Source organism: Diadema antillarum, unplaced genomic scaffold, assembly GCF_040938485.1.
Source record: "Diadema antillarum isolate AM-2024a unplaced genomic scaffold, OU_Dant_1.0 seq00001367_RagTag, whole genome shotgun sequence".
NCBI lineage: Eukaryota > Metazoa > Echinodermata > Echinoidea > Diadematoida > Diadematidae > Diadema > Diadema antillarum.
This window is the reverse complement of record NW_027272129.1, coordinates 504,747-532,001: the sequence shown is the minus strand read 5'-3', so window position 1 is coordinate 532,001 and position 27,255 is coordinate 504,747. Positions and strand designations below refer to the sequence as shown.

The window sequence follows — 27,255 nt, the reverse complement described above, 5'->3', positions numbered from 1 at the left end:
GATAATCTACCCACCTAGATTTAGGAAGTAGAAAGAATGAATGAGTTCATGTATCATTAACTGAAAGTTGTTGAGCTGTAAGTGGATACATCAGATAGTTCTGATTGATTCTGATGATGAACATTATTTTTTTCTTCTAAAACTATCAACTGTCTTTGATGGCTCATCAAGAAGTCCTGACATTAGAAGATGAGATCCTCTAATTAGATAGCTTGCAATACCATTATCAATTTGTTGCCTGAGGTGATGTTCAGGTGTAGTGAAAAGCATTTTTAGAGATCCTGTCAGTTGTCCCTTTAAAAAGGTTATTTCCATATTTTTGTCATGGGAAAAGACTCTGCCAGGCTTGCCAATCAATGTATGGCGTCCTTGGATCAATAGTCCAGATTGGGGCTTCTGCCTGCAAGCCTTGGCCAGCGGAAACGGCTGAAGCTGCCTCCACCGTGCTGATTTAGGTACAGTAGGCTGCATCTAGTATGTAGTCTCCGTAGTCTTCCAGTCCAAACCTGTCTATATTTGTCAGCAAACGTGGGAGAGGCACATTACAGCCTAGAGTAAAGACTTTACCTTTTCTAAAGTCAGTGCACTTTCAAACTCTGAAAGAAATTTCTGTATGACATTGAAAGGACTTTGACGAACTACAAGAATGATCAGCAGTGAGATAAAGAAAGGGGTCTGTAGATTTAGACTACTGGCTCTGAAGGAGAGGCACACTAGGTTCTTGGTTGGCAGTATTATGAGGTGCCAATACTCTTGTCCCTCTGCAAATGGATTGCTACAAATAAAGGATAGCTTCCATGTTTGTCAACAAATGCAGGGCTGTGTGCTTGCGCAGCATTGTTGCATGTCTAGTGATGTGGTGGGAAGTTAGGTCCAAACAAATGGAATGCTACTCCTGTGGAAGGGAAGGGGATTTTCTAATGTAAACATGGATGAATAGTGTAGGTATTGGGTTTACAGGCAGGTGCAGAGATAGACCTGGCATGTGAGAAGGAACCAACTACCAGGAGTGGTCATGTTATCTACTCCTGATGTGGAGTTAGCAATGTGAGCAAGCCATTCAATGAGAAGATTATATCAAAGGCACTTTTATAGCTGTATGATAAACTTATGTTTGTGTGATGTTAGGAGCAAAATGCACATTACTTCAGTGTGTCAGCTTGTCTGTAAGATATTCATCAACTTTAAAAGAATGGATTTGCACCAATAAGAGGAGATACTTTATCTTCCCTATATTTCACTTCAAACTTATAACTCACACAATTTGTTGTCATTTTCCACATGATTTTATTTCACTGAGGCACAAGCAAGTCATGACATTTATGCCAACCTGGAAGTGAATTCAGATTGTGACATGATGTATGGGGGGAAGGGGTGGATTAAATGGCTGACTGTGAGATAGCTGAATGAAGTCTCAGTTTCTGTATCCCTGGGAAGTTGATATCATGTGTGCAGCTCTATTTTCTTGGTATAAAATGGCTGCTAAACTTGTATTTTTATAATCATTTGCAAAATGCAATAAGGGGATGGATGTTCACACCTTATACATGTTAAAAATATTATCTTCTCCCATTCACATTCTGTAAAAAGTGTTAAGAGGATGGTGTGTGTTTGATGAAGGACAGATAGGGCATCAGTTTTATAAAAGAGGTAAAGTCTGTGGGATGCGGGCCTCATCGTAAACCGGTAGCAGAAAATTCTATTGATATGAAACAATCACTGTCACTGCTGGACAGGAAAGGTATCACTTCTTTTATCACAAAGCAAGCAAGACAAACATCAGTGGTGATGCCCATTAGATGAATGTATTAAGTGATGAAAAATGTAGTAAAAGTATTAATTTTAGTTATTATTTGAGATAAAATTCCTTCTTTTTAAAAAGCAAGGAATTCTTAGCTGAGCAAAAATGGTCTTGGTTTGCATTGAGAATGTTACAGACAAGCTGTAGTGCAGTTAGGTAATGAGCATAGGGTGTTTAGAAGATAGACTACAGCTGGCAATCAATACCTTCAGAGTTTGCTAATGAAAATCCCATTTCACCTCCTCCCACTCATCTAACCCCTTTCAGCCTTGCAGTTTCATATCAACCACATAACTTAGCCACTTCCCGTGTCAAGTAGTCTTTAAAGTTTAGTCCCGGAAATAATATTAATTACTACTTTACATCGTGGAGTCACGTTTCATGACTTGGGATGGAGACCAGATAAAAAGAAGTGTATCAGCCCATTAGAAATTATGGGATTTATTGCATGCAAAGTATCCAATGAAGCATTTATGATTCCTGGCTTTATTGAAATCATGTGCTGAAAGTTTTGGCATGACTTTTTATGATCTAAAATCATCAGTTTGAGATGATGTTTTCATGGTGACAGAGAGGATGTAAAGTGTTGGCTGTTAATACTTGTACACACTTGTCATTGCTCAAATAATATCAGTGTAAACATCTGGGATGATAGTAGTTTTTCACTTCTTCTTTTCCCTCTCAACTTTTACTGACAATTTCTGAATGAAAAAAAAAAAATGCACAAGTGAAGGACATACATCCTTATCAAATTAAGAAGGGTTATCATGTAACCAATTTGCAGAATTATGGCAATAGTGGCAATTTTGGCGGGATTACGGTAATTTCTCACGCTTGGCCAAGTAGGATGAATTTTGCATGTGTTTGATTTTGCAGATGGCTACAAAAAACAATAAGCACTTCAAACAGCTTACTGCTGCTGCAGTGGTTAAGGGCTTTGGCAGCACATACTATATACTACAGTAAAATGTAGCTGGTCTGTATTGTGACAGTAATTTCACTCGCACTACATGACTACGGAGAGTGAAGAAATCTACAGAAAAAGACAGTTATGCCCCTACTTTGTGCCTACCTTGAGATCAAAGATATTAAATAATGTTATTGCGCATAAAGATATATATTTCATGGAACCGTAAAAACAAACATATCACTTGTTCGTCATGATCACTATCCTCCTCTCATGACTACACACTCTTCTTCAAAAAAGCTCACTTGTGGCACTAGTTTCATGTCAGATGAAATGCACAAAAATGTCAGTATTAAAATCGGAATCTGTTTTGTAGCTCATCTTGAGTGAACCCAATGGCGAGTGTGCTGAAATGCACAGAATTCACACCATCAAACTAGCTTGCATTCATCAGGACTGCACTGACTTGGCACAGTGAGTGGAGCGGTGAGCTGACATTTCGGCTGCTTGATGCATAGTGGTAGATTAGGGCGAGGCAAGGAGAAATGCCAAATACACTCTTGTAATCAGACGTACCCAGCAATAATTAGGATGGCATACAGGCTTACATGTTTGGCTCGCTGGCATGTAATCTAACGTTCAATGGCGGCTCATCCTTGGAGGGCATAAATTGCAAACCACAATGTTTGATCACTGCCACATCCAACTTGATTAGATGAGATGAATATATGAAAGGCCCATTGGGAAGGTACTCTCCTCTACAGCAAATTTATCTTATCTATTCTCTGGACTGTCTATTTGATTTCATTTCTAATGCTCCCCAACTACTCTGCCGTGTCTAACTGAAATGGCAGACTGGCTGATGGCAACACTGAATCTCTTGAATTACTTATGACGTGATTTTGTCCAAATCTCTAATAAATTCATAGAATTTCAGCTTCATGAAATTTGTATGATATGAAGGGTTAGACCTACCCTATTTTATACATTTATGTGTATTGATTATGATGGGACAGAAGATCTTAAAGTCCAATTTGTTGATGATTTGTCAGTGAATGTACAGTGTACAATATCCAGCTAATATTCACCATGCTGTCTGGCTATGTCCTGGCCCATGGTATATCATACCTTATAATAGCATGTTACATCACAGTGGTAGTAGCTGGAAAGTAGTGACATTTTGACTGAATGAAAATGTTAAGGAGACTGAATGAAAAAAGATTTACCAACATAAGCAAATTTTTACATTTCTGTAAAATTGGATTCAAGAAATAGCTCTTGGCATTCATTTATACAGAATCATCCAACATGAAAAACAGGGACTGAGAAAGGAAAATGTATTAGTTGTTGATAAACACAGTGCATAAGAATATGTCATGTCTGTGAGAAGGACTTGTCTCTAAAGTTTAGTGTGCCTTTGAACATAACAATCACAATGATCATGCATAAAAAACAGTCCTATTACCAAGTACCTTGATTTTTGCAAATTTTGGTGAACATATTGTATGGAATGAAATTTAGTTAAAAACTGGCACTGTGAGAAATTTGGGAAAATTTGAGAGAAGTTGTTTTTCTTTTATCTCAGTAATATTGATATCAAGTAATTTCTTGCATTCTAGTCATGTTACCTGTAAATGAGGATAAACAGATAACATCTTTGTATGAAAACCATACCAGTGATAAAATACACATAACTTATAGGAGAACAAATACATGTATACCACAATTTGAATAATAATGAAATGACTTTGTGTCTTCTATAAGGGACAATATGTTATGCTAATCAATGAACTTTCTGCTAAATACCCTTCTGCTCCGGGTTGGTCCTGTGCAAAGGATATTGGACTGTCAAGATCTTGTAAGCTACAGGTTGATATAGTGCTAATGAGACCTCAGGTTCTGTTTGGTTTCGTTTTCTTTTTGTTTGTCTGTTGTTGTTGTTGTTTTTTTTTTAACTTTTGATTGCAGAATATAATACCCCACCCCCACATGTTCATAGCTAATACTGCTTTCATGAGATGTGCACCATCATCTGAGTCATCCTCATGAGTAGCTGGAAAGTGATGCTTTCATCATAATGATACAGCGTAGGACTTAAGATTACATCATGTGCATTGTATAGAGAAAATTGGAAAAAGAGATTAGTGAGAGAAGTGTGAGTTAATATCCTCAGTTGTGTGAAGTGAGACATGTGGATAGTCAAAGTGAGCATCTAAGTCTGTTAGTGGTATGGTTTGTCAGAAAGCTCAGGTTAAAAAAAGCAGTACGAGCTATCACAAGCTACAATCACTATTACAAATACTGATGGAGAGTGCCAATAACTGCTTTTAGCAAATATAAGAAATGTTGAAAGTATATACTTTTGGGGAGAATTTTTGACACTTATAGGAGATATGACTGCTGTTTTTTCTCTTTGATTTCTTTGAAAATGTATTGGGATGAGGTAGAGGAGGAAATTGCTCCTTGAAGTTGGTGTAATATTAGGCTGACCCAGTATCCATAATTGATGATATCAAGCTCATCATGCTCAACCTTAATCAAAGCAGACACTTTGACCCAACACATTTACCCTGGTACCCCGGAGACGGTGCTTATCACTGCAGATGGACATTGGTGTCATCGTCGTGGAGATGGGAGACGGGAGACGGAAAGGTTAGCCTGTCTCGGCTGTTTGTTCTTCACACCGGCAGACCTTGAGTGGTGGTATTGTGGTGAGATGTTGTTCCAAGAGTCCTCCTCACTTTACAGGCCCGATCTTGGCTCTGACTTGATTCTGTCTCCGGTTTACCCATCCAGACTAAACCACTCTATGATTGCATTTCCAAATGCTCCTCAAACTGTTGATATGTCTGATGGTAGGTATTGTAGTAGTGACGCAGTTAACTGACGTTTGCACTTATCTGTGAAGTACCCAGTTGAAGTTGGTGACTTTGCTGCAGCAACTGGTTACTGGAAACTGATACACACAAATGAGATTGTTCAAAAGGTAGATGATGACTTCTCAAAATGTTCAGAAAGTAAGAGTACTTTCAGGCTGTACCATAGTAGGTAAATACAGGTGTATCCTTCCTAGATGAGACTGTTATTTGCTAAATTTCTATCATTCATCTTCTTTTTAGTTTACATATGATTGAAAGTCAACAACATGTATGGGAGAGTCACCAATGGAACAAGATTACATACGGCACTCCTTAAATTAATAGCCTGATTAACTATATGACTTCCCCCGTCCTTAATATGAGGTGTTTAGTTGAGTTTGGGTCACACAAAATGATGTAAAATTGCTTGTTTATTCCCACTTTTCTCAGTATTTGCAATCAGGTGATGATACAGAAAAACCTCAAGTTAATTAACTGGTTAAATGACAATGCTCGTTTGAGTCTTTCTTTGGCTAATGCCCTAAAATCTATCCCCCACCCCCATATGTTAGAGAATTAGTATGACTACAGTGAGGACCAACAAAAGCCTGTGAGACATTTAAGCATCTTGAGGTAATCCCCGTCCCTGACGATGCATCAACCAATGAGAAATGACATCTTGGAACGAGAAAGATGCTTTCCTCAGAGATTGATGACTGTGATGCTGTTCCCATGGCAATGATTTTGCAGACGTTGTTTAATGATACCACCAGGGTTTGGGTTTTTCTTTTTTTGACGGTGCTATTCTGAATGGAAATCCGCTTAGTACAGTATGTAGGTAAAGACAAGTGTATTATGGAAATGGGACAAGGATTCACATGATGATTATACTAGTTCTTCATAAAAACAGCATGCATGTCATGTGATGGATAGATTATTTATAAAAAAATGATTTTGGGGTTCCATTGCAATATTAAATTCATGTAGGAAAGTTTCTAATTTGCAAAGGCATCAGTGTAATATTGAGATATTTAATTTATGAATGATATTTCCCGCTTCAGCTTTAGACCTTGTTAGACTCGTGATTGTCGCTATGGATCTGCCTTGTCAAGTGCCATCTTTATTATCTATGTAGTCCATTTCTTGTCCCAACTCTATACCAGCAGTCACTTGAACCCTCCGTACATCAACGTATCCACGTCACAATGTGTAGTGATGTCAGTGAATATTGTAAAGGAGACTTTATAGTATCAAAAGAGAATGTTCTTCTGGTTAGAGATAATGAAAATGATGTGTTGTGTGAATCTCAATTTTGTGCAGGGTTCCGTTGATGTCAGATTTACAGGGTAACATGATTGTTTACGACCGTTCCCTGTGGCATGCCCTGATACAAAAACGTCCGACTTGAGCACTCTCCACAGGCGAGCGATGCGATGGGCAGAATTTATCTGATGAGGTGTTGACGTCACCACGCTCTTTGCATCGGCAAGACCAATGAACTCTGGAGCACCTTGCATTTTTTTTTTATCAACCTGGCATCAACATTCTCATCCTCTGCTGCTTGCTAACCCCTTTGCATCAGCCCCTGTCCCATTTCTCCTGATTATGTGTAACCCTTCCCACCTATCTCACTCTTTTCCCAAAACTTGTCCTGTGTTCCCAAACCTTACTTTTCAGCTCCTTTGCACCTCAACTCTTTTCCTTTCTTTTTCCACCAACTCGGCTCTACCTCAATCCTCCTCTCTTCTCTGCCTATTCTTTCCATACCAACTCTGCTCTACCTCAACCCTCTGTTCCTCTTTCCATATCCTTTCCCTACCAGCTCTGATCTACCTCAACCCTCTTTTTTTCTTTCCGTATTCTTTCCCTACCAACTCTGCTCTACCTCAACCCTCCTTTCCTCTTTCCTCATCCTTTCCCTACCAACTCTGCTCTACCTCAACCCTCCTTTCCTCTTTCCCTATCTGTTTCCTACCAACACTGCTCTACCTCAACCCTCTTTTCCTCTTTCCGTATCCTTTCTCTACCAACTCTGCTCTACCTCAACCCTCTTTTCCTCTTTCCGTATCCTTTCCCTACCAAGTCTGATCTACCTCAACCCTCCTTTCCTCTTTCCCTATCCTTTCCCTACCAACTCCAATCTACTTCAACCCTCTTTTCCTCTTTCCGTATCCTTTCCCTACCAACTCTGCTCTGCCTTGACCCTCCTTTCTTCTTTCCCTATCTTTTTCCTACCAACTGTGCTCAACCTCAACCCTCTTTTCCTCTTTCCGTATCCTTTCCTTGCCAACTCTAATCTACCTCAACCCTCCTTTCCTCTTTCCCTATCATTCCCCTACCAACTCTGATCTACCTCAACCCTCTTCTCCTCTTTCCGTATCCTTTCCCTACCAACTCTGCTCTGCCTCAACCCTCCTTTCCTCTTTCCGTATCCTTTCCCTACCAACTCTGCTCTACCTCAACCCTCCTTTCCTCTTTCCCTATCCTTTCCCTACCAACTCCAATCTACTTCAACCCTCTTTTCCTCTTTCCGTATCCTTTCCCTACCAACTCTGCTCTGCCTTGACCCTCCTTTCCTCTTTCCCTATCTTTTTCCTACCAACTCTGCTCTACCTCAACCCTCTTTTCCTCTTTCCGTATCCTTTCCCTACCAACTCTGCTCTGCCTTGACCCTCCTTTCCTCTTTCCCCATCTTTTTCCTACCAACTCTGCTCTACCTCAACCCTCTTTTCCTCTTTCCGTATCCTTTCCCTACCAACTCTGCTCTGCCTTGACCCTCCTTTCCTCTTTCCCTATCTTTTTCCTACCAACACTGCTCTACCTCAACCCTCTTTTCCTCTTTCCGTATCCTTTCCCTACCAACTCTGATCTACCTCAACCCTCTATTCTTCTTTCCCTATCCTTTCCCTACCAACTTTGATCTCCCTCAACCCTCTTTCCTTCTTTCCGTATTCTTTCCCTACCACCTCAGCTCTACCTCAACCTTCTTTTCCTCTTTCGCTGTCATTTCCCTACCAACTCTACTCTACCTTAACCCTCCTTTCCTCTTTCCCTATCCTTTCCCTACCAACTCTGCTCTGCCTCAACCCTCCTTTCCTCTTTCCCTATCCTTTCCCTACCAACTCTGATCTACCTCAACCCTCTTTTCCTCTTTCTGTATCCTTTCCCTACAAACTCTGCTCTGCCTCGACCCTCCTTTCCTCTTTCCCTATCTTTTTCCTACCAACTCTGCTCTACCTCAACCCTCTTTTCCTCTTTCCGTATCCTTTCCCTACCAACTCTGATCTACCTCAACCCTCCTTTCCTCTTTCCCTATCATTTCCCTACCAACTCTGATCTACCTCAACCCTCTTTTCCTCTTTCCGTATCCTTTCCCTACCAACTCTGATCTACCTCAACCCTCCTTTCCTCTTTCCCTATCCTTTCCCTACCAACTCTGATCTACCTCAACCCTCCTTTCCTCTTTCCGTATTCTTTCCCTACCACCTCGGCTCTACCTCAACCTTCTTTTCCTCTTTCGCTGTCTTTTCCCTACCAACTCTGCTCTACATCAACCCTCCTTTCCTCTTTCCCTATCCTTTCCCTACCAACTCTGCTCTACCTCAACCCTCCTTTCCTCTTTCCGTATTCTTTCCCTACCACCTCGGCTCTACCTCAACCTTCTTTTCCTCTTTCGCTGTCTTTTCCCTACCAACTCTGCTCTACATCAACCCTCCTTTCCTCTTTCCATATCCTTTCCCTACCAACTCTGATCTCCCTCAACCCTCCTTTCCTCTTTCCCTATCCTTTCCCTACCAACTCTGATCTACCTCAACCCTCTTTTCCTCTTTCCGTATCCTTTCCCTACCAACTCTGATCTACCTCAACCCTCCTTTCCTCTTTCCCTATCCTTTCCCTACCAACTCTGATCTACCTCAACCCTCCTTTCCTCTTTCCGTATTCTTTCCCTACCACCTCGGCTCTACCTCAACCTTCTTTTCCTCTTTCGCTGTCTTTTCCCTACCAACTCTGCTCTACATCAACCCTCCTTTCCTCTTTCCCTATCCTTTCCCTACCAACTCTGCTCTACCTCAACCCTCCTTTCCTCTTTCCGTATTCTTTCCCTACCACCTCGGCTCTACCTCAACCTTCTTTTCCTCTTTCGCTGTCTTTTCCCTACCAACTCTGCTCTACATCAACCCTCCTTTCCTCTTTCCATATCCTTTCCCTACCAACTCTGATCTACCTCAACCCTCCTTTCCTCTTTCCCTATCCTTTCCCTACCAACTCTGATCTACCTCAACCCTCTTTTCCTCTTTCCATATCCTTTCCCTACCAACTCTGCTCTACCTCAACCTTCCTTTCCTCTTTCCTCATCCTTTCCACAATAATTCTGCTCTACTTCAACCTTCCCCTTTGCTTCTGGAATCTTTGCCGGCTCTCTCCTTACACTCTCTATCTCAGCCACTGTTCTGCATATCTCATTCTCCTCACTTCTATTTCACTCTCCTGTCCCTGGCGGCCTCTCCCAGTCACTTTTGTACTTTATTTCCTCCCTCATAATGTAACTACATTTAGCCATATATTAATTTGTCCTTGGTTCCTTCCTCTTTTAGACTTAATATTCATTCTTTCCTTTGATTGGCAAGTAAAACTGTTCTGAGCCATTTCATTGTGAGAAAGGTTTTGAGACTTGTTTTTGTGTTATCAGTGTGAGTTTGTATATACGTATTTGTGTCATTGTGTGCTGATCCCATTCTATCCAATCCTGCTGTGCTTATCACTATTGCAGTCCTTCTTTCCAACCATCTTTTGCTAATTTATCACTTTCATCTTTATGTTAACTCCGTACTAATATGTATACTCATATATTTTTCTTTCTTTTTTGACCCCTTTAACGTTCCCAGTATTCGTTCCAATTGACAGGACCTCTTTTCCCGAGCCTATTATACTGTTCTGAAGAGAAAAATGACCAATGCTATGCAGTGCTCAGTCAACCAAAGCTTTGGCATATACTAACTTTGAAGGATGATTGGTCCAATACAATCAAACTTAATGACATGTGACAGTAAGTTAAATTTCCTGTCCTTGACTGTCCTTTGGGAGTGGATATTTCCATTACTTTCATGATCAACACCATTAGCTGTGATGAACACAGCCAATGCTTGCCACGCCTTGTTTTCATCTAGCCACTCACACAACGGTGTGTATATATAGTTAAATACCTCTATATTCACTGGCACATATGTGAATGTTTATGGTTATGTACCAAGTACATCTCTTACTGTATGACTCTAATGGACTCATTATCCTATGATATTGTTCGCTGTGGCTTCCCCATTGGGCCAGCATTGCCCAAGGTTTTGTACACTCTTTACATTGTGCATATGATGCAGACACCCTATCACATGACTAGATCACCTATTGTCCTTGAATTGCAGTGTCTCTGCTAGTCTCGCTAAAACAGTCTCTAAAGAAGTCTTGCTAAGAACTGAGGGTGCAGATTTTACACTGGCATATAACAACTTCTTTTGAGATGTAAACCATTGTAGGAAGTACACGTGTAGGAAGCTCCATAGCTAACCTCGACTGTAATTCTTTTGCCCCGCTCTTAGCTGTTCCCTAATGAAGCTACTGTCACAATCACAAGACAAGATAACAAGTTTAAAGACATAGGACTTGGCCTGAGACTACTATGTCTAATTTGTTAAGTGCTCAACGAGAATACAGATATGATAATGGGAGTTGATATTGTTTGTAAAGCTACTTGTGTAGTACACTATCCATTACACTGTATGCAAGGTTGACATGACAGCAACAGGTAACTTGATATCCACTGTAGATATAAAGTGATGTCTCTCATGACTCCTGTACTTTCAATGAGATATTTCATTTCAGTTTCAGTCATATCATTTGAGTGCATCTTATCAAGCAGTTTAAAAAACAAAGCGGAAGAAACAGTATATGGATATGGATGTCTAAATCACAAAATACGTAAGATACAATTGCAGTGTATACTGCTACAACTGGGAGTATCCAGAAAGGCAGTCAACTCAATAGAATGGCTGACCATTTATATGGTTATGTTCTGGATCATTTGAATTCTGAATTGTGTGTATTGTGTAAATAGGAAATTAGTGATGGGCACTTTATCAATGACACTTTTCTTATAAGTGTGATACACATACAAGGTGATAGCAAGGGTGCTCTTGCAGCAAAGTAAAAGTGAGTAAAAAAAAAAAAGTCTCCTTTGGCTATGCATAAACATGTGGCTGTATGAGTTTGAGTGGGTTGCACACTATGCCACATGTTTCCCATCTACTCCTACCCCTATCTCCCCCAGTGCCTACACTGTTCCCATTGCATGCAGACGAAAGAAGAACTGTTAAGAAAAGGTTGATGGTAGTTTTGAGTGAAACCCTACAAAGGAGTAGAGAAATGAGATGGAAACAATGTGTAGAAACAAATTGCCCAAGTGCCAGTGAACCCCTACCCTTCCCCCACACAATACTGAATTACTGTAAAAGTGGATATTTTCGCGCGACTAATTTTTCGCGCAGGGCTGGGTCAGAAGAGTTTCGCGTGTTTTTAATTCCGCGGAATCAAGACATCACGCAAAGGAACATATGACAAGCAAAAATATTCGCGTGCTTTTATTTTCGCCCTAGTTTCTGGTTGCACGAAATGCGTGAAAATTTCCACTTTTACAGTAGTAGTGTTTGTCATGTGGAACATCAAAACCCCCTCCCCCCATTTAGTGCATCTTCTTTTGTTTTTATTTCTCTCTCTTCATTGTGTACCCACCCCCCCCCCCCCCCTCTCTCTCTCTTTCTACTCTTCTCTTCCTGTGAAACAATGTGTGATTCTGTTCATTTGTGCGGTTTCGTTGCCTGGCTGCCAATTTATTCAAAGCTATGCCAGACAGGTTTTTGATGCAGCTGCAAAGAGCTCCCCAACCACGTTAGTGTATGTGTGTTGTGTGTGTGTGTGTGTGTGTGTGTGTGTGTGTGCAGGAGTATGTGTTTGTGTCTCTTACCTGTGATTGTATGAATCTCAAACCTGCAAACTTCCATTCACATAATTCACTTGATAGGTTTGCATTCTACATCTAGATTTCATCGTTCCATTCTCATGCCATCAAACTTCTGAACCTGCTTTTTTTTATCATATTGTTGTCTTTTCCACCCTTTTAGATTCTTATGATTCACTTTCTCCTTTCAAGCCAGTTGGCTTGGACATCTGTGATATCTTCCATCTTCTGCATTTGAAATGTGTATGAAATCATTTCGGTGCTATCTATCCATCATGCTGTTTTTGTATGATCTTTCTAAACATTACTTCCTCACATTTTCGATATTGTGCATACATTCTTATGATTTCCATCTTACATTTCATATCTTACATTTCATACAAAAAACCTGTTGATCATATGTTCACACTGTTTATGATATTTCCATGTTTACTGGAAGTTGCTCTTCTTTCATTCGATCTGTTCTATTCAGCATTGTTACTGAGTACTTCAGAAATTAAGTATACAAAGTTTTTAGGAGCTAACAGTATACACACAAAAAGTAGGCAAGGCAGTACAGTCACAGAGCTCAATTAGAGGAATGTTTGATGGAGGTGGCTACAGTAGTGATCATGTTTTCTAGTGGTTGTTTCCGTGTAAACTTTCTTTCCAATAAGGTGATTTCTCCCTCTCAACCATGTGATGCTGAACTGGAATATTACGTGTAATACAGCAGTGGCAGACATATTGCAGGAGCATTTTAAAAATGCATCATGTCAGTAGAAAGAGCAGGAAAGAGAGGATTGGGGAGGACTCTTTTTTGGTTGTGTCCCCAGGGGCTCCATGTTTTATTTTTCATCAACCCAAGCTGACTCAGACTGGGGCCCTCTCTGGGGGAGGTGACTTGCTGTGAGAGTGTAGGATGAGACGGGAGAAAAAAAATTGCAATCATCTCATTAACATGTCTTACCTGTATCAGAGCAGTGATCAGAGGTGATAAGCACCATTTTGACTTGTGTGTGTGTGTGTGTGTGTGTGTGTGTGTGTGTGTGTGTGTGTGTGTGTGTGTGTGTGTGTGAAACTATCTTTATTTACAATAAACCTGTTACTCCAAAAGTGTGCATGTGCACTAAAACATATGATTGAAATGAATTGGACTCCCAATAGTAACAGAGAGGCTTCAAGGAGCATGATATTGTTGTGTTATCATTGAGACTCAAGAATAGAAAGTATTCTTTGTCAGGTTAGCTGGAGCAAAATTTCTTGCAGGAAAATGAGATGTTTGACACTGTTTAAGGACTTTTAGGTAATCTTGACAGCTATGTTAGTAGTCGTATCAAGATAAAAGTGAATGATTTGGGGAAACAATCTATATAAAAGATGATTGGGAAACAAAATTGTGATACAGAGTACTACTCATAACATTGTTGTGTGGGTTAGGATATGTAAAGGATAATAGTTTGATCTTAGGGTAATTAGACTAACACTGCTACTTGTGGCAAAATTCTTGCATGGGTGGTAAAGAGACACAAATACCACAAAGTTGGATTGTGCCTGAAGTCAGCAGTGAAGTGAAGTCCAACGTACATCTTCTCGTCTGCCATCCAGGCATAATTCATCTCAATATTCAGTTCACATAGCTGATTTCTCACAGCCCCTTGGTATAAAATGTAAAGACATGAACACTGTGAATGATAGGAGTGAGACGGGGGATGCATGCAGTGGGTAAACTAATAAACCTAATCAGATTTTTATCACAATGAGATTGCAGTGAAATAATAACGTCTACCCACAGGTGGATTGTCTATACAATCTGTGGAAAAGCTCTGGTTCACATAGCTACATCCCTAATCAAAACACACTCTGCCTTGCAGCGTTGGACTGGGAAAAGCTCGTCTCAGTCCAATTTGCTAAATATAGATGCAGGATCAGACGCCATCCCACTCCCCTCTTCTATTCTTAGCCCATCCCTGTGCTCGGTAAGCTCTTTCCTGCTTTAAGTTGTGTGAGGATAATTTGATTTGAAGAAGAATATGAGCTTATCAAACACTACGTAGTCAAGCTGATGAGATAGGTATCAGATGGTTTAGGGCTCTGGAATGGCCGGGTTATCCAATCACCTTGTAATGCCATTGTGAAATGACAATATGATTATGAGGCTCATTTATGCATTATTAGAGTCTGTTAGCATACAACAGCGAGGCGTTCCTAATCAGTTTATGTTTTATATCAGGCACAGTTGTTGTTGTTTTTTGTATATTGTGAAAATATGAAATGTCTTTTTCCTCATCGTCGAGATGAGAGCATGCATGACAAGTTAAACAAGTTGAGCATAGTCTCTCTTGTGTGTCCAAGTATCTGATATCTAAATTTCCATCATATTGGCAACTCTTAATGAAATGTAGTTTGCTTTGTGAACAAAGATCATATGACCCAGTATCTCAAATTCTGTAGTCATTACAAATGCTGTACTTTCCTGTCAAGAGTTGTTGCCAAAATCATTAACTAGACTGGAATTGCTTTCTAATTGCAACATTTGCAAGCCACACAATAAGTGACTGGATGATCAACATTAAAGGGATGGTATAGTATTGGTTTTTTAACGTTTTGCGAGATATTTAGAAACCACTCTATGAAATGTTAAAGAGCATACAGTTCTTAGGGGAATTGAGGGGAATCTCATATTTCAGCTGTATGAATGTAAAACTTCTCTTAAAACCACCCAAAATAAAAAAGAATGAATGTTAACTCTTGATATCTTGATATAGAATTGTGCCTTTACTTGTGTTGAAAATAAATGTTTTCATATATAACATACATGAAAAATTGTGAGGGCATGACATCATCAACTTGCTCATTTGATCATTCATAAAGGCTGGTCAAGAAATGTCTTCCGAAAAAATGTGAAATTTCAAAATGTTATTTATCTTCCTTATTTCTTATCCAATTTTTGTCATTTTTGTATCGTTCTGTATAGGGAATATCTTTTTTTTTTTTTTGAAGTTTATTTTTGGATGGATTCCCTCTTCAAGGTGTCGACGGCATGGATTTTTTTTGCAATCCTTGGGGCTGACTATAGCTCTCTCTTGACGTAGTTGGTCTTGCAGTCTTTAGAGGAATTTTCCTCTCTAGAAGGGTGGGGGAGTGAGTGGTGATATTTTCTATTGTTGTATCAGCTAGAGAAGAGATCAATTTAGGGGCAATGTTGGCATTTCACAGGCAGGTTCTCTGCCAAATTGATTCATTAGCAGAATCCTGCCTGCACTTCTGTCACAGTTGGAATCCCTTGGCTAACAATTTTCAGTACTATTTATAGCACCAAATCCTTGCAATTCTGCCAGTGAAGAGGTTGATTGATTTTTTACCCCTCTCACCATACCATGTCATTACACTTGTCCTTTGTTTCAGACCATCAAAGTTCTGGTGTGTAATTCTCATCAAGGTTACAATATTGTCTGTCAGAATAAACAGGCAAATCGCAACCCACTGTCTAATATGCAGCACTTGTCATTTCTGATTTAAATCTAATTTCCGTGTGTAAAAAAATGATGACAGTGATATTACTGGTAGTTGTGTAGAAAGCATGGTTACTGAAAAAAAGGAAGTGAATGATCTTCTTCCACTCAAGTTTCAGTGGAAGAAATAAAGTGCTCTGGTTGCTCTTCATCCCCATGTATTCCTTTGATATTCAGACCAATACTGAGATTTATATTTATAATGATTAAAAATTTATCCTGAAGTGATTGCTGAAAAGAGCTTGACATGATTTTATATATATATATATATATATATATATATATATATATATATATATATATTCAACTAGAATGTTGCCGTGCTTGACACTCCATGGTATACTATTTGGAAAACGGTGCCACTTTTCATGACAGCATTTTCCAAATACATGTAGTACACCACCTGTGAAATGATGTCACAAAGAAATTGTGACATCATTGCACGCTGTATTGTACAGTCACTGTAGGATCCCTCCACAACACCACATCCACCACATGACATGCCTCCTTTTTCCCCTTGTTTTTTCCTCCTTTTCTCTCTTCTTTTGTTAATTTTTGAAAAAAAAAATCCAAAATATGGAACACATTCAGTGCCTAATTTAAAGTTTCTGCTTAAAAACTATTGGCCTCGGTGCCTCCAGTGGTACTATTCACTACAGGGGCTGTGCTCCTCAGTGAATAGTACTATTTTGGAATCGCCTCTGCCCATAGTTTTAACCAGAAACTCTCAAGGCAAAGTTTATTTGTGGAATATTCAAGAAGTTAAGGAGTAGGTGTCTCTATTTATAATGTTTGGGGTTTGTTTTTTTCAGACTGACCTTGGTTAAGAGTGTAGTTGGGAAATGTCCAATTTCTGATTTTTATTCTTTCATTTTTTGAGGGGGGGGGGGGCAGGATGGGTTGGTTGATTAAGTGCAGTGAAGTTTGCGCTTTGTGGAATTAATGGACTTTGATCATTGGAGATGAGCCCTAGAAAAGCAATATTTGCATAATATTTTTCTTAAGCAATAGAGACTAGTGCCATTGGTGAAGAGAAGTTTAGATGAATACTTCAATAGTTCTCTATCATCATGTTCTCTGTCTGTCTGTCTGTCTGTCTGTCTCTCTCCATCTGTCTCTCTGTCTATCTGTCTCTCTTGCTCTCTATCTCTCTCTATCTCTCTCTCTCTCTCTGTCACTTTCTGTATCAGCTTGTTTGGTATATTTAGGTGTTATTTCTATGAGAATGTCTATTTCAGCCATAATTGGGGGCTTCATGTGCCCAACAAGAGTTGATTTATGCACTGACACAGTAATGCACCTGACTTATCGTGTAACCCATGGAATCATCTTTTCTTATTTTGGAAGCCCACTCCCCCCCCCCCCCCCCCCCCCCCCCATTTATGGCCAACATAAGTTAGAAATGCATTCATGTTCAGGGAAAGATTGGTTATAATATCAGTGTTATGGGTTATGTACAAAAACATAGTGATTACATATTCACTGCACAGTGTTAGCGTGAAGTAATCTACTGAAGATGTTGACATGTCAAAAAAAATCCATGTCTTTTCCTTTGTCATCAACCTGGAAAAAAAAAATCTCTTGTAGAACCAGGATATCTGAAGGCCTCTTCCACCTTTTCCAAGTTTCCCCTTTCCATGTGACTCGAGTTCCTTTCTACCTATCTTGTTGTCAAATAAACTTTGTCTATGTGAGATGTTTGAGTACCTGTAATGAAATCCAGATATGCCTTGTATCTCTGTTCTTCATATAAATGCCAAAATTCATTGCAGTACTGATTTTGGCTCTACCTTGGCCTAAGCTTCTCCAAATGAAATTGTGTAGTGCGAGCTCTGAATGGAATAGAAGAGAACTTGTCTGTTGTATCCTGACACAAACACATTTTGATTTCAATACCTTTTCCCCCCATGCACCCCTACCATGTTGTCAACTGATTGGTGTTTCAACAGATGACAACAGTGTTGATGTGAAATTTATTTGGTTTCAACAATATTCATCTTGCAGAGATGATGTTCAGACATTCCTTGACCACTTTTCAGACATTAAGTTGTTTTCATTGGTTTTGTTTTGTTTTGTTTTTTCCATCAGGTATCAAACAATGAGGTATGGTTCTCCATGCTTAGTAGCAACATGTCTTTTCTCACAAATGCCAGATGAAGCTCCCACCGATTGCACGGTACACACACCCTGCAGCCTTATATTGACTGACTTGTTGGACACAGGCATGTTTGTGACCTTTGACCCATGGTCATGAATAATAATAAGCATCCTGTTTGTAATCAGACATGGAGATGCACTCCACTCAATTAGAGTGTATTTGACTTAATGGAATGAGATTAGAGTTAGCTGGCTTTACCGGCAGTGCGCTAATTGCCTGCATGTCAGAACGGTATCGCTCAGTCCATCAGCAACTACATGCACACACTGTATGACAAGTGTATAAAGTGATATATGGCGAGGCCAGTGGTAGACAGTGGGGCGTAGTAACAGTGTGTGTGTATTGGTTTACCGGAAAACACAGACTTGGCCGAGTGTGAGGCATTTTTAGGGTGGAATTCACACGTCATGTTTGCCACCCATCTTACATTGTAGGCACTCTTTCCTGCCTGGAATTTTCACCAGGTTTTGTCATTGCTCTTACTGGTAATCACACTTACAATGTTTCATCATAAGTCACACAGAGCATAATGGACTGGTTGGGAAGGGAAAAAATGAAACTATGTTGACAGTGAGAGATTTTTAGGGGGAACCTTTGAGGGCTGAAATTCATAGTGTAGTGTGCCTATTCCTCTGTCAAATCTTATGAATACATGGAATAAATTTTGTTGGTCAAATAAGCAAAAATGGTTTTTCTCACAATTACTTGAAGTTCAGTGCAAGAATAGGAACATTGCTAACTATGTAAAAAAAAAAATGCAATGTACTATAGCTCTTTACACAAAGGAACCTTTTTTTTCTCTCTTTGAGATTTTATTTCCGTAAAAAAAGCCTTCTTATATCAAATCATTGGAATAAGATATGAGTTCATTTCAGCAGAATTGAAGACTTTCCAGTTGTGAAACAGAAATATTACATTTATTCAATCAAAGATGTCATATTTACGTTTCGTCAAACCCACAGTTGCTCTTTTCTTAATAAATCTGGCATTGTAGCAATAAAACAACATAAATTGATATTAAAATGGTAGCAGATAAGCTGCATCAAGATATGCAATTAGTGTTCCCAATCTAAAGGGCTGTCAGTGCAGGCTTGGTTTGGCATGGAAGACTTGTGTTCTCAATCTAATGGGCCATCAGTGCAGGGTTGGTTTGGCATGGTAGACTCTCCCTCCTACTCGCATCATCTTAGCCATCGTCCCAGAAGGGTAGAACTTGCCTTCATTAGTGTCTACTGCTGTCATGTGTGCCTAATAACATGTATATCTGTCAGCAGCCGCGTCTGTAATTAAGGCATTCAAATTACCCATCTCTGTGTTGTGAGGATGATGATAGAGCACAATAGACAGAGAGGATTATATGACCCAGAATCTTAAAGCCATGTTGACTGTTTTTATCTGACTCTGAGATATATTGGTTGCTTGTATTCTTTATGTCGTATCGATAATATGACTCTTCAGTATGGCGAAGAAACTCACCAAATCATAGAATGACTTTTACAACATATTGAAGTGAATGATAAAGATCACAAGTTGTTTGTTTCAACCTTATCTCTATCAAGTAAACAAACTAATTTTCCTGTCATCGACAAGTGTTTGTCTCCATTCAGACTGTACAGGAAAGTTTATGCCCACATTTCATATGCCATATATGTCACAGTACGTGTTTGTTGTATTGTTTGTTTATTGTGGTTTGATTGGTTGTTTGTTTTTTTTTTGCAAGTCAGCAGATGTTTGCAAAGTTAGCTACATGCCAAAGTATTGCCTCTCATTACACCCGTCCACTGTGTTATCATCTCCAGAGTGAGAAAATCAGTGATCATGCTTCTTGAAAAAGGAAATGCATATTGTTCATTCCATCCCTCGGGTTCTCTAAAATGAATTACCTGCTTGTGAAATTGTCTGATATACTGAAAGTCAAGATCCACAAAATATTACAGTCCCAAAATATATTGTATACTGTCAAAGTGATAACCTATTATTCCAACCCATTCTAGAGATATGACGTATCACTTTCTCTTCTTTGTGTTGTAGGAAGATTCAGAACATCATAAGCTTATCACCATTGCTACTCAGACTATGTTGTAAGACTTTAGTGTTGCTGTGTGTATGTTATGCTGGAATTCTTGACATTCCATTCAGGAATCAGAAATATTATCTTGTGCTTTGTTTGTGTGGTTCTGTGCTCTACATCATGCAGAAAGAGCTACATGTCATGAGCTGGGTTTTACTCTCATGCTTTCAAGGATCCACATGATCTATAGGCCAGAGCACACTGTATGACCTTGCCACGATTCACTGGTTGTATGACCTTGCAACCGGAAGTGTGACGTCACCAGCCTTGCCAGTTTCCAGTCGTATGACTGAGTTGCAATGCCAGTTGTGAAGATTTGACAAGTTGAATTTTCACGAGGAGTCGTGGAACTGTTGGCCAATCATGCTGCAGTAAAATATGTACTAACGTCACGTACGGTAGTAAGCCTAGATGTGTGGTCTGGTCGCATAGTGTGCGGTTTCGAGGCGTGAGACTGGACGTGCAACCTGACATGCCTCCAGAGTTGTGGGATGGGTTGAATTGTATAGTGTGCAGTGGGTCTAAGATAATCTCTCATGTTCTAAATATTCCATCAGCATGATACCTTATCAATTCATCTCATATGAAATATATGCGCCTTCTTTGAACGTAGCCCACGACGTGTCTTTTTTTGATCACTTATCCATGCATTCTTTCTTCTCTACCTGTTTATATGCTGCAGGGTTCGGAAGATTCAAATTACGGCCGGCCTTCTGATTCAGACCTGTCGCTGGATGAGGAGAGAGAGGCGTTGAGGAGAGAGACAGAGAGACAAGCATTAGCACAATTAGAAAAAGCTAGGGTAAGTTTGCATGCTGTCAGGGCATCTGATGAAAGAAATAGAAAGAGGAAGGGACATATAGATGGATGGAGAGGGAGAGTGAGAGAGCAAAAGGGAGAATTAGAACTTGAATTAGAACTTGAAAGAGAGAATTAGACAGGTGTTCTTGCTTGATGCTCTAGAGCTTGTAAATCTTTCTGGATCTAAGTCAATTTTTTTCTCTCGCGCTTATCTTTCTTTATAGGAGTGTTAATCGATACAGCTAGAGGGACTTCTTTCCATTAATGCATTTTTAAAAGCTTGATTGACGCTTGCAGAAGGGCAAGGATGTTTGCTTCTGTATTTAAAAGAGATTTGTAGGATATCTTAATCACTCAAGATTTGGGTCATTTACGGTTAGAATGAGACGTACTAAACAAATGTAGTAAAATATCTACAATGTGGAGCAGAGCAGAACACCTGTTTTTTCCTAATCCTGTTCACATTTTAAAAGCCAGTTGAACAATGCATGTGTGTGTTATTCATTATTTATTTTTTTAATCATTGATTGCCCATGCCAATGAAGATCATAATGGTGCATGATATACCAACAAAATGTCTAGCGATGTATGCATCTCATTTATTCACTGTATTCTTACTCATTTAGTGTAGTATATAAATACATGCTGTCCATAGCAGCAGATATGTGAAGTAGAAGTTTGTGTGAAATACAGCCATTCAATTCATGACTGTTGGATATCTATAATCAGAACTATCAAGGCTGTTTTAAATAAGATAGAATAAGGAAGACAGGATCCATATCTTTTGTTGCCTACATGACAGTGAGTGCTAAATAGTTCACATACAAAATGAAAACAGTCCACCAGTTGTGTGTGTGCAGTTTTTTTTTTATGTGTCTAAAAAATACATACCCCCAGGTCATTACAGTGTACTTCAATATTTCCAGAGTACCAAACACTAGATTTAAAGATCAAAACCACAAATAACATGTAACACCTTTCATAGAGTGCAGCCCTTTCCATGAGATGTACTGGTTTGCCTAGTGTTTTTCATTGGCCTGTGCATCTGTCAGTGACAGTAAAGTTTTGAGCACTAAACTGTGCGAGGCACAGCATGTTTTTTCCAGCAGTGGCTTAAGTGGAAAATCTTGGCAACCCTTGACATTTCCAGACTGACTCTGGCTTTGCTGTGTATCGGAACTCGTTACTGTGTGAAGTAGACCAGTAATTCACTGGTTACCATGGCGATTGTTCGGAGGATCCAAGAGCAGTAGCTGTGTGATCCTTGCAAAGCCGGCTGTGTAGATTCTGTGAAGCTCGGCACTGAGAATTAGAAATGTGAGGATTACAATGAAGCATTGTGACCATTTTCATGTTTGGATTTTCTCTTCACAGACAAAGCCAGTTGCCTTTGCGGTGCGAACAAATGTAGGATACGATGGGTCAATAGATGATGATTCACCGGTTCAAGGCTGCGCAATATCATTTGAAGTCAAGGATTTCTTACATATAAAAGAGGTAATGTCTTTTTGGAGTTACAGATTTGGTTTGCAGGTAACAGATTATTTTCCGTATTAGTGTAGCCAAGGGTAGAAGTTCATGTTGTAGTCAAATGCACTAGTAAACCATTCAGATAGTGCAGTATCTTATGTAAGATGTTTGTTCTTATTCCATTCCTCCCTCTTTATTTTGATGTCAATAAATGTTGTTATGACAAGCAAATGACAAAGTTAGGTTTAGTCATATGTTTGTAGAGACTTATACAGTAATGGGAATGTGCATTTTGCTTTCAGTATTATTTGTGTTACACAGTACCTGAAATTCATGAACAAAACTGGTTATGCAGAAGTAAAACATATACGAATGTTTGGTGTGTTTCATTTAGTACTCCTAAATTTCATGCAACAGCCTTTGAGTAGTGCCACATGCCACGAGGATTGATATACATAGGGTATTACACTCTGTGGCATTGTTGGGTTGTAGGATTGCGTTATGAAACTATTCTTTTATTTTTCTCTTAACAGAAATACAACAATGACTGGTGGATAGGCAAGCTAGTCAAAGAAGGAGCTGATATAGGCTTCATCCCCAGCCCTGCCAAGCTGGAAAACATGAGGCTACAAACCTCTGGCAGCAGAAATAGACTTGGAAAGTGAGTACAAGTCTGGGAATGGAGACTAGATTGGTGAAGCAAAATTATGTCTTCATGTGTTGTAGTAGAGCTGATGAAAGGGAAGATACTGTGGCATGTGCTTCATTTGTGCCAGAAAAGAGATGATTTCTGTACATGTTCATAATTGATCTCAGAAGTTATCACAGAAAAAGAATATCCTAAATAAGCAGGGATAAATTTGAACCGCAGATTTAATGACTGAATGTCAAATATTCACCAGAAGAAGGAAGATGTATCTGAGCTGATAGCATGTGGTGGGTTTGTCTTGATTTCAGAGTTTGGTCTCTTACTACTCCTTTTTTTTTTCATTTGTGAATGATGATTGTCAAAATCACAATATATCTTCTTTCTGTGTCATGGAAGCCTTGAATTCATCTTTTCTCTCAACTAGCACAGATGGACACAAATCTGTGCGATATCTAAAATCATCCAGATTGCATTGTCTGCATATAAATGCTCACATTTTTAGTTGCTACTTGAACTGAATTTGTAGTGCGCAAATCTTTTTTGACAAATGTTCAAAAACTACATTGTTTCCATGACTGTCTGTGAATTTTTGTATCTTTACATAATATGGGAATTTCTGTTTCTATGGATATATCACTCTTGATAGTGTATATAGTGTGTGCTTTCTGTGTTCTGTCAGTGTATGTATTAGTCCATCATGTGATGTGTCTATTACGGTACACATTTGTACAGAGACAGCAATGTCGACTTTGTCTTCTGCTAAATATTTATTTCATACTCTGCTACTCTCAATGTCCCTCTGCATTATGCCTTTGTCCTGCTTTTTTCTTTATTGACAGGCAGCACAATTGTAAATGACCTAGACTTAAAAAATCACCTTAAACAGATATCCCCTGTGAATGGTACATCAGTTCTCAAGGTGAAGGCCTTATCCTTGATATATTCCACCATACATTCAAAGTACAGGAATGAACACTACTTTCAAAGGTGTTTTTTTCTCGCCTATATTTCTAGGTTGAAATGGCATAACGAGTTTGATTATGCACGAAGGTATGATTATTTTTCTATAACCCCGGGGTTCCCTTTTGCCTTGGTGGGGGAAGTGTTTAAACGTCAGTGTTTATTTGCCTGCTCCAGTGAACAAACTCCAGAAAACTCTCCCGGTGGTTACTTGCTGAATGCCAAGTGTTAATCGGTGTCTTTTTGTATCCTATAGTATGCCTTAAAAATATGTATTCAAAGGTATACCGGTAATATGATTCCAAATCATTAAGTTTTGCAAGGCTGAAAATCTGTGGATTCCTTTCCCCATTCCCATAAGACCTATTGAATCAAATCTCTTCCTGTATTACCTCTGTTGTCTGTACCTCCTTTTCTGTACACTGTCTCTCTGTGTTCTTTATGTTACTTTCATACTTTTTAAAAATTAATTTTCTATGAATTATCTGTTACAGCATGTGATATTTGTGTTTAAGTTTCTCTTTGCATTTGAACTGATATTCAGAATGTTTTGAGAGTTGATTTAATAGTTCAGCTGACAATTATTACAAAACGATACACAGGATATACCATTAACACAAAATCCTATGAATTTACTGTTCAAAGTTAAAGAAAAAGATACCTCTGTATCATTCTCATTTTAGGCACAAATAATATCACATTTTTTTTTCTCCCCAATGAGAGCTGCATAGGCACTGAGATATCCATGCTAAATCTCAAACAAAACATGTCACGATGCCAAGTGGGGTGGTGTTCCAGGGCAAGCTATATACAGAAGAATTGAGATTACAATGTGTGACCATTTCATGACTATACATTGAACTGAAGCTTTAGGATTAAAGGGATGGATTAAAGCTAAAGACAGACCTAAAAGAAACAGTCATACTATCAATTAAAAAAAGATAGAAGCTGCAAATACTTTATTAAAGCTGTGCTGGAATGACCAAAGGAGAGTAACCAGTACCAGGACTAATTCAACCTGCGAGTCAAGACATATTACATAGTTACAGAACATTGGCTCGTTGGAAGGTGTTGAATGTGAGGTTACTGATCGCAATAATGTGATGATGGATAGATGAGTTAAAAGAAAAACTACCATAAGATAGAAAAAAGACATTTCTGGACAAATACTCATACAAATACAAATACTGAGAAAGTAGCACAGAAATTTGATGTGTGCCTTTAATGTTTGGATATGTCATAGCCTTTTGAGTACTAGAGTGTGACTTTCTTGTCATCAAGACATCTGGAAAAGAAATATACCTCTGATGCCATGAGAACTTTAGTGTGTAGGAATGAATCTATAAAAACCAAAAAACTACTCAGCATTTACCTGATCACTGTAGTGGAATAATGCACTATGTACATTTCGTTCCCCCACCCTGCTTTGTGATTGGCTTTGGTCTGCTCACATGGCTAACGTTGCGTTACGCACAGTCAGAATGCATTGAAGTAGAACGCTGGGTAATTTGACTTCATCTCCCAATTTCAACTGATCTTCATTTCCTGGTTGAGTCAGCCATGTATGCTCGTCTCCAGGGGGAAGGCTAAATGTGATGGTACAGGTTAAACCCACCTCATCAATCGAGGCAAGGAGCGCAGCTCGCATACGACAACACAGTATTACAATCTGCCCTATGAAAGGATAACATGGTCTTCCAACACAGGCATGCTTCACTCGTGCCTCTCATGCAGTAGATTGATTGTGAAAACACGCTCGCCTGCCTCATTTGTTTGATGTTCCTCATACTGGAACAGGTGCAGACTGTGCTCTCTTGATAGGACTGCAAGTCATGTATCGCAGAGAGGGGGATACACACAGAATGTTGCAGCACAAACTATCTCCTAGATTCTATTCCATTTTAAAGGAACACACAGTGATGACGAGCAGGTTTTTATATGAACTCAAAGAGAGCACTAGGATGAAGTTATAATTAATAGGGAAGAAAAAGGGAAAACAATACAAAAAAAAAACCCTGAGCTGCTCAAAAGTGATTTGACTTCTTAGTTTCATTCAGAACAACTTTCATCATCGAAGTTCATTTGATATCATCCCTGACACATGCTTTGACTTTTGAATCTTCACACAATGACTGACAAATATGAGATTACATCTGAAAAGGCAAGACACAATACAAAAAGAATATGTCGATGATACAAAAGGGCCTATGACACTACACATACTGTATATCTGAGATACTTTTAAAATTGAATGTACCATAATCTTGACTAATGATTGACATCAAACACTCATGCTGGACTCTCAAACAAACACAGCTCCAATGATTCTGATTTTGTTTTTTCTTTTTTAAACAACTGTCATCACTTCTCAAGTTTCTTATTTTCTTCACTTCTACTCATCAATTCAGAAAACCTTCAAAACACAGACTCTACACTGTAGATCTAAAGTTATGACTAAATAAAAGCAGTGATTCAAAACCTTTGCACGTAGGCTCTCCTTGCAATTGATGCATAAATCACTTGATTGTTCATCTGATTGTGTTAAACTAAACATTTAACTAAAGTTGACTCGAGTTTTCACTTATTTTTTTAGTTTATTTTGTTTTATTTGATGAAATTTGTATTGCTTTGATATCTATTCTTTTAAGTTTTTTTTTGTATTGTTTTTAATGAGTTTGTTTTTTGAAATTTGTTCTTTAAACTAACTTGTTTCTTTGATCCTTTCTTCCCCTTCCTGTTTGTCCTCTTTATTTCTCCGCCCCCCTCAACTTACTGCATCCTGATTGGTCAATGAATTGAATGAAATGTGTCCTTTGCATGAACGATGATCATTTCAATAATCCTGGCTATGAATGTTCATTCATCCCTGCATGCTGCGCTTGCCACATGTTCTGGGTGACATTGATCACCATTATGGAATGCACCTTGGAATGCATGCATGACATTTGAGTTACTTTTTTTCCCCTTCATTTGGGATTTTTTGAATTCTCTTAAATCTCTCCGATTGTTCACATTTCATGACATGAATTTGGATTTGATTGACATGTATTTTGTTTCTTGATTCCATTGTTGTGGCC

General features: G+C 39.0%; 1 protein-coding gene across 5 annotated transcripts in view; it reads left to right on the top strand.

Annotated features, from left to right (window-relative positions):
- Nucleotides 1–27,255, top strand: part of LOC139708702 (voltage-dependent L-type calcium channel subunit beta-1-like) — a 63,294-nt gene that overhangs the window by 10,442 nt on the left and 25,597 nt on the right. For all 5 annotated transcript variants that reach the window (XM_071620637.1, XM_071620636.1, XM_071620634.1 and 2 more), the window contains 3 exons: nt 20,981–21,100; nt 22,474–22,596; nt 23,103–23,230. In XM_071620637.1, coding sequence (XP_071476738.1) covers nt 20,981–21,100; nt 22,474–22,596; nt 23,103–23,230 — 371 coding nt within the window. The remainder of the gene's footprint in view (nt 1–20,980; nt 21,101–22,473; nt 22,597–23,102; nt 23,231–27,255) is intronic.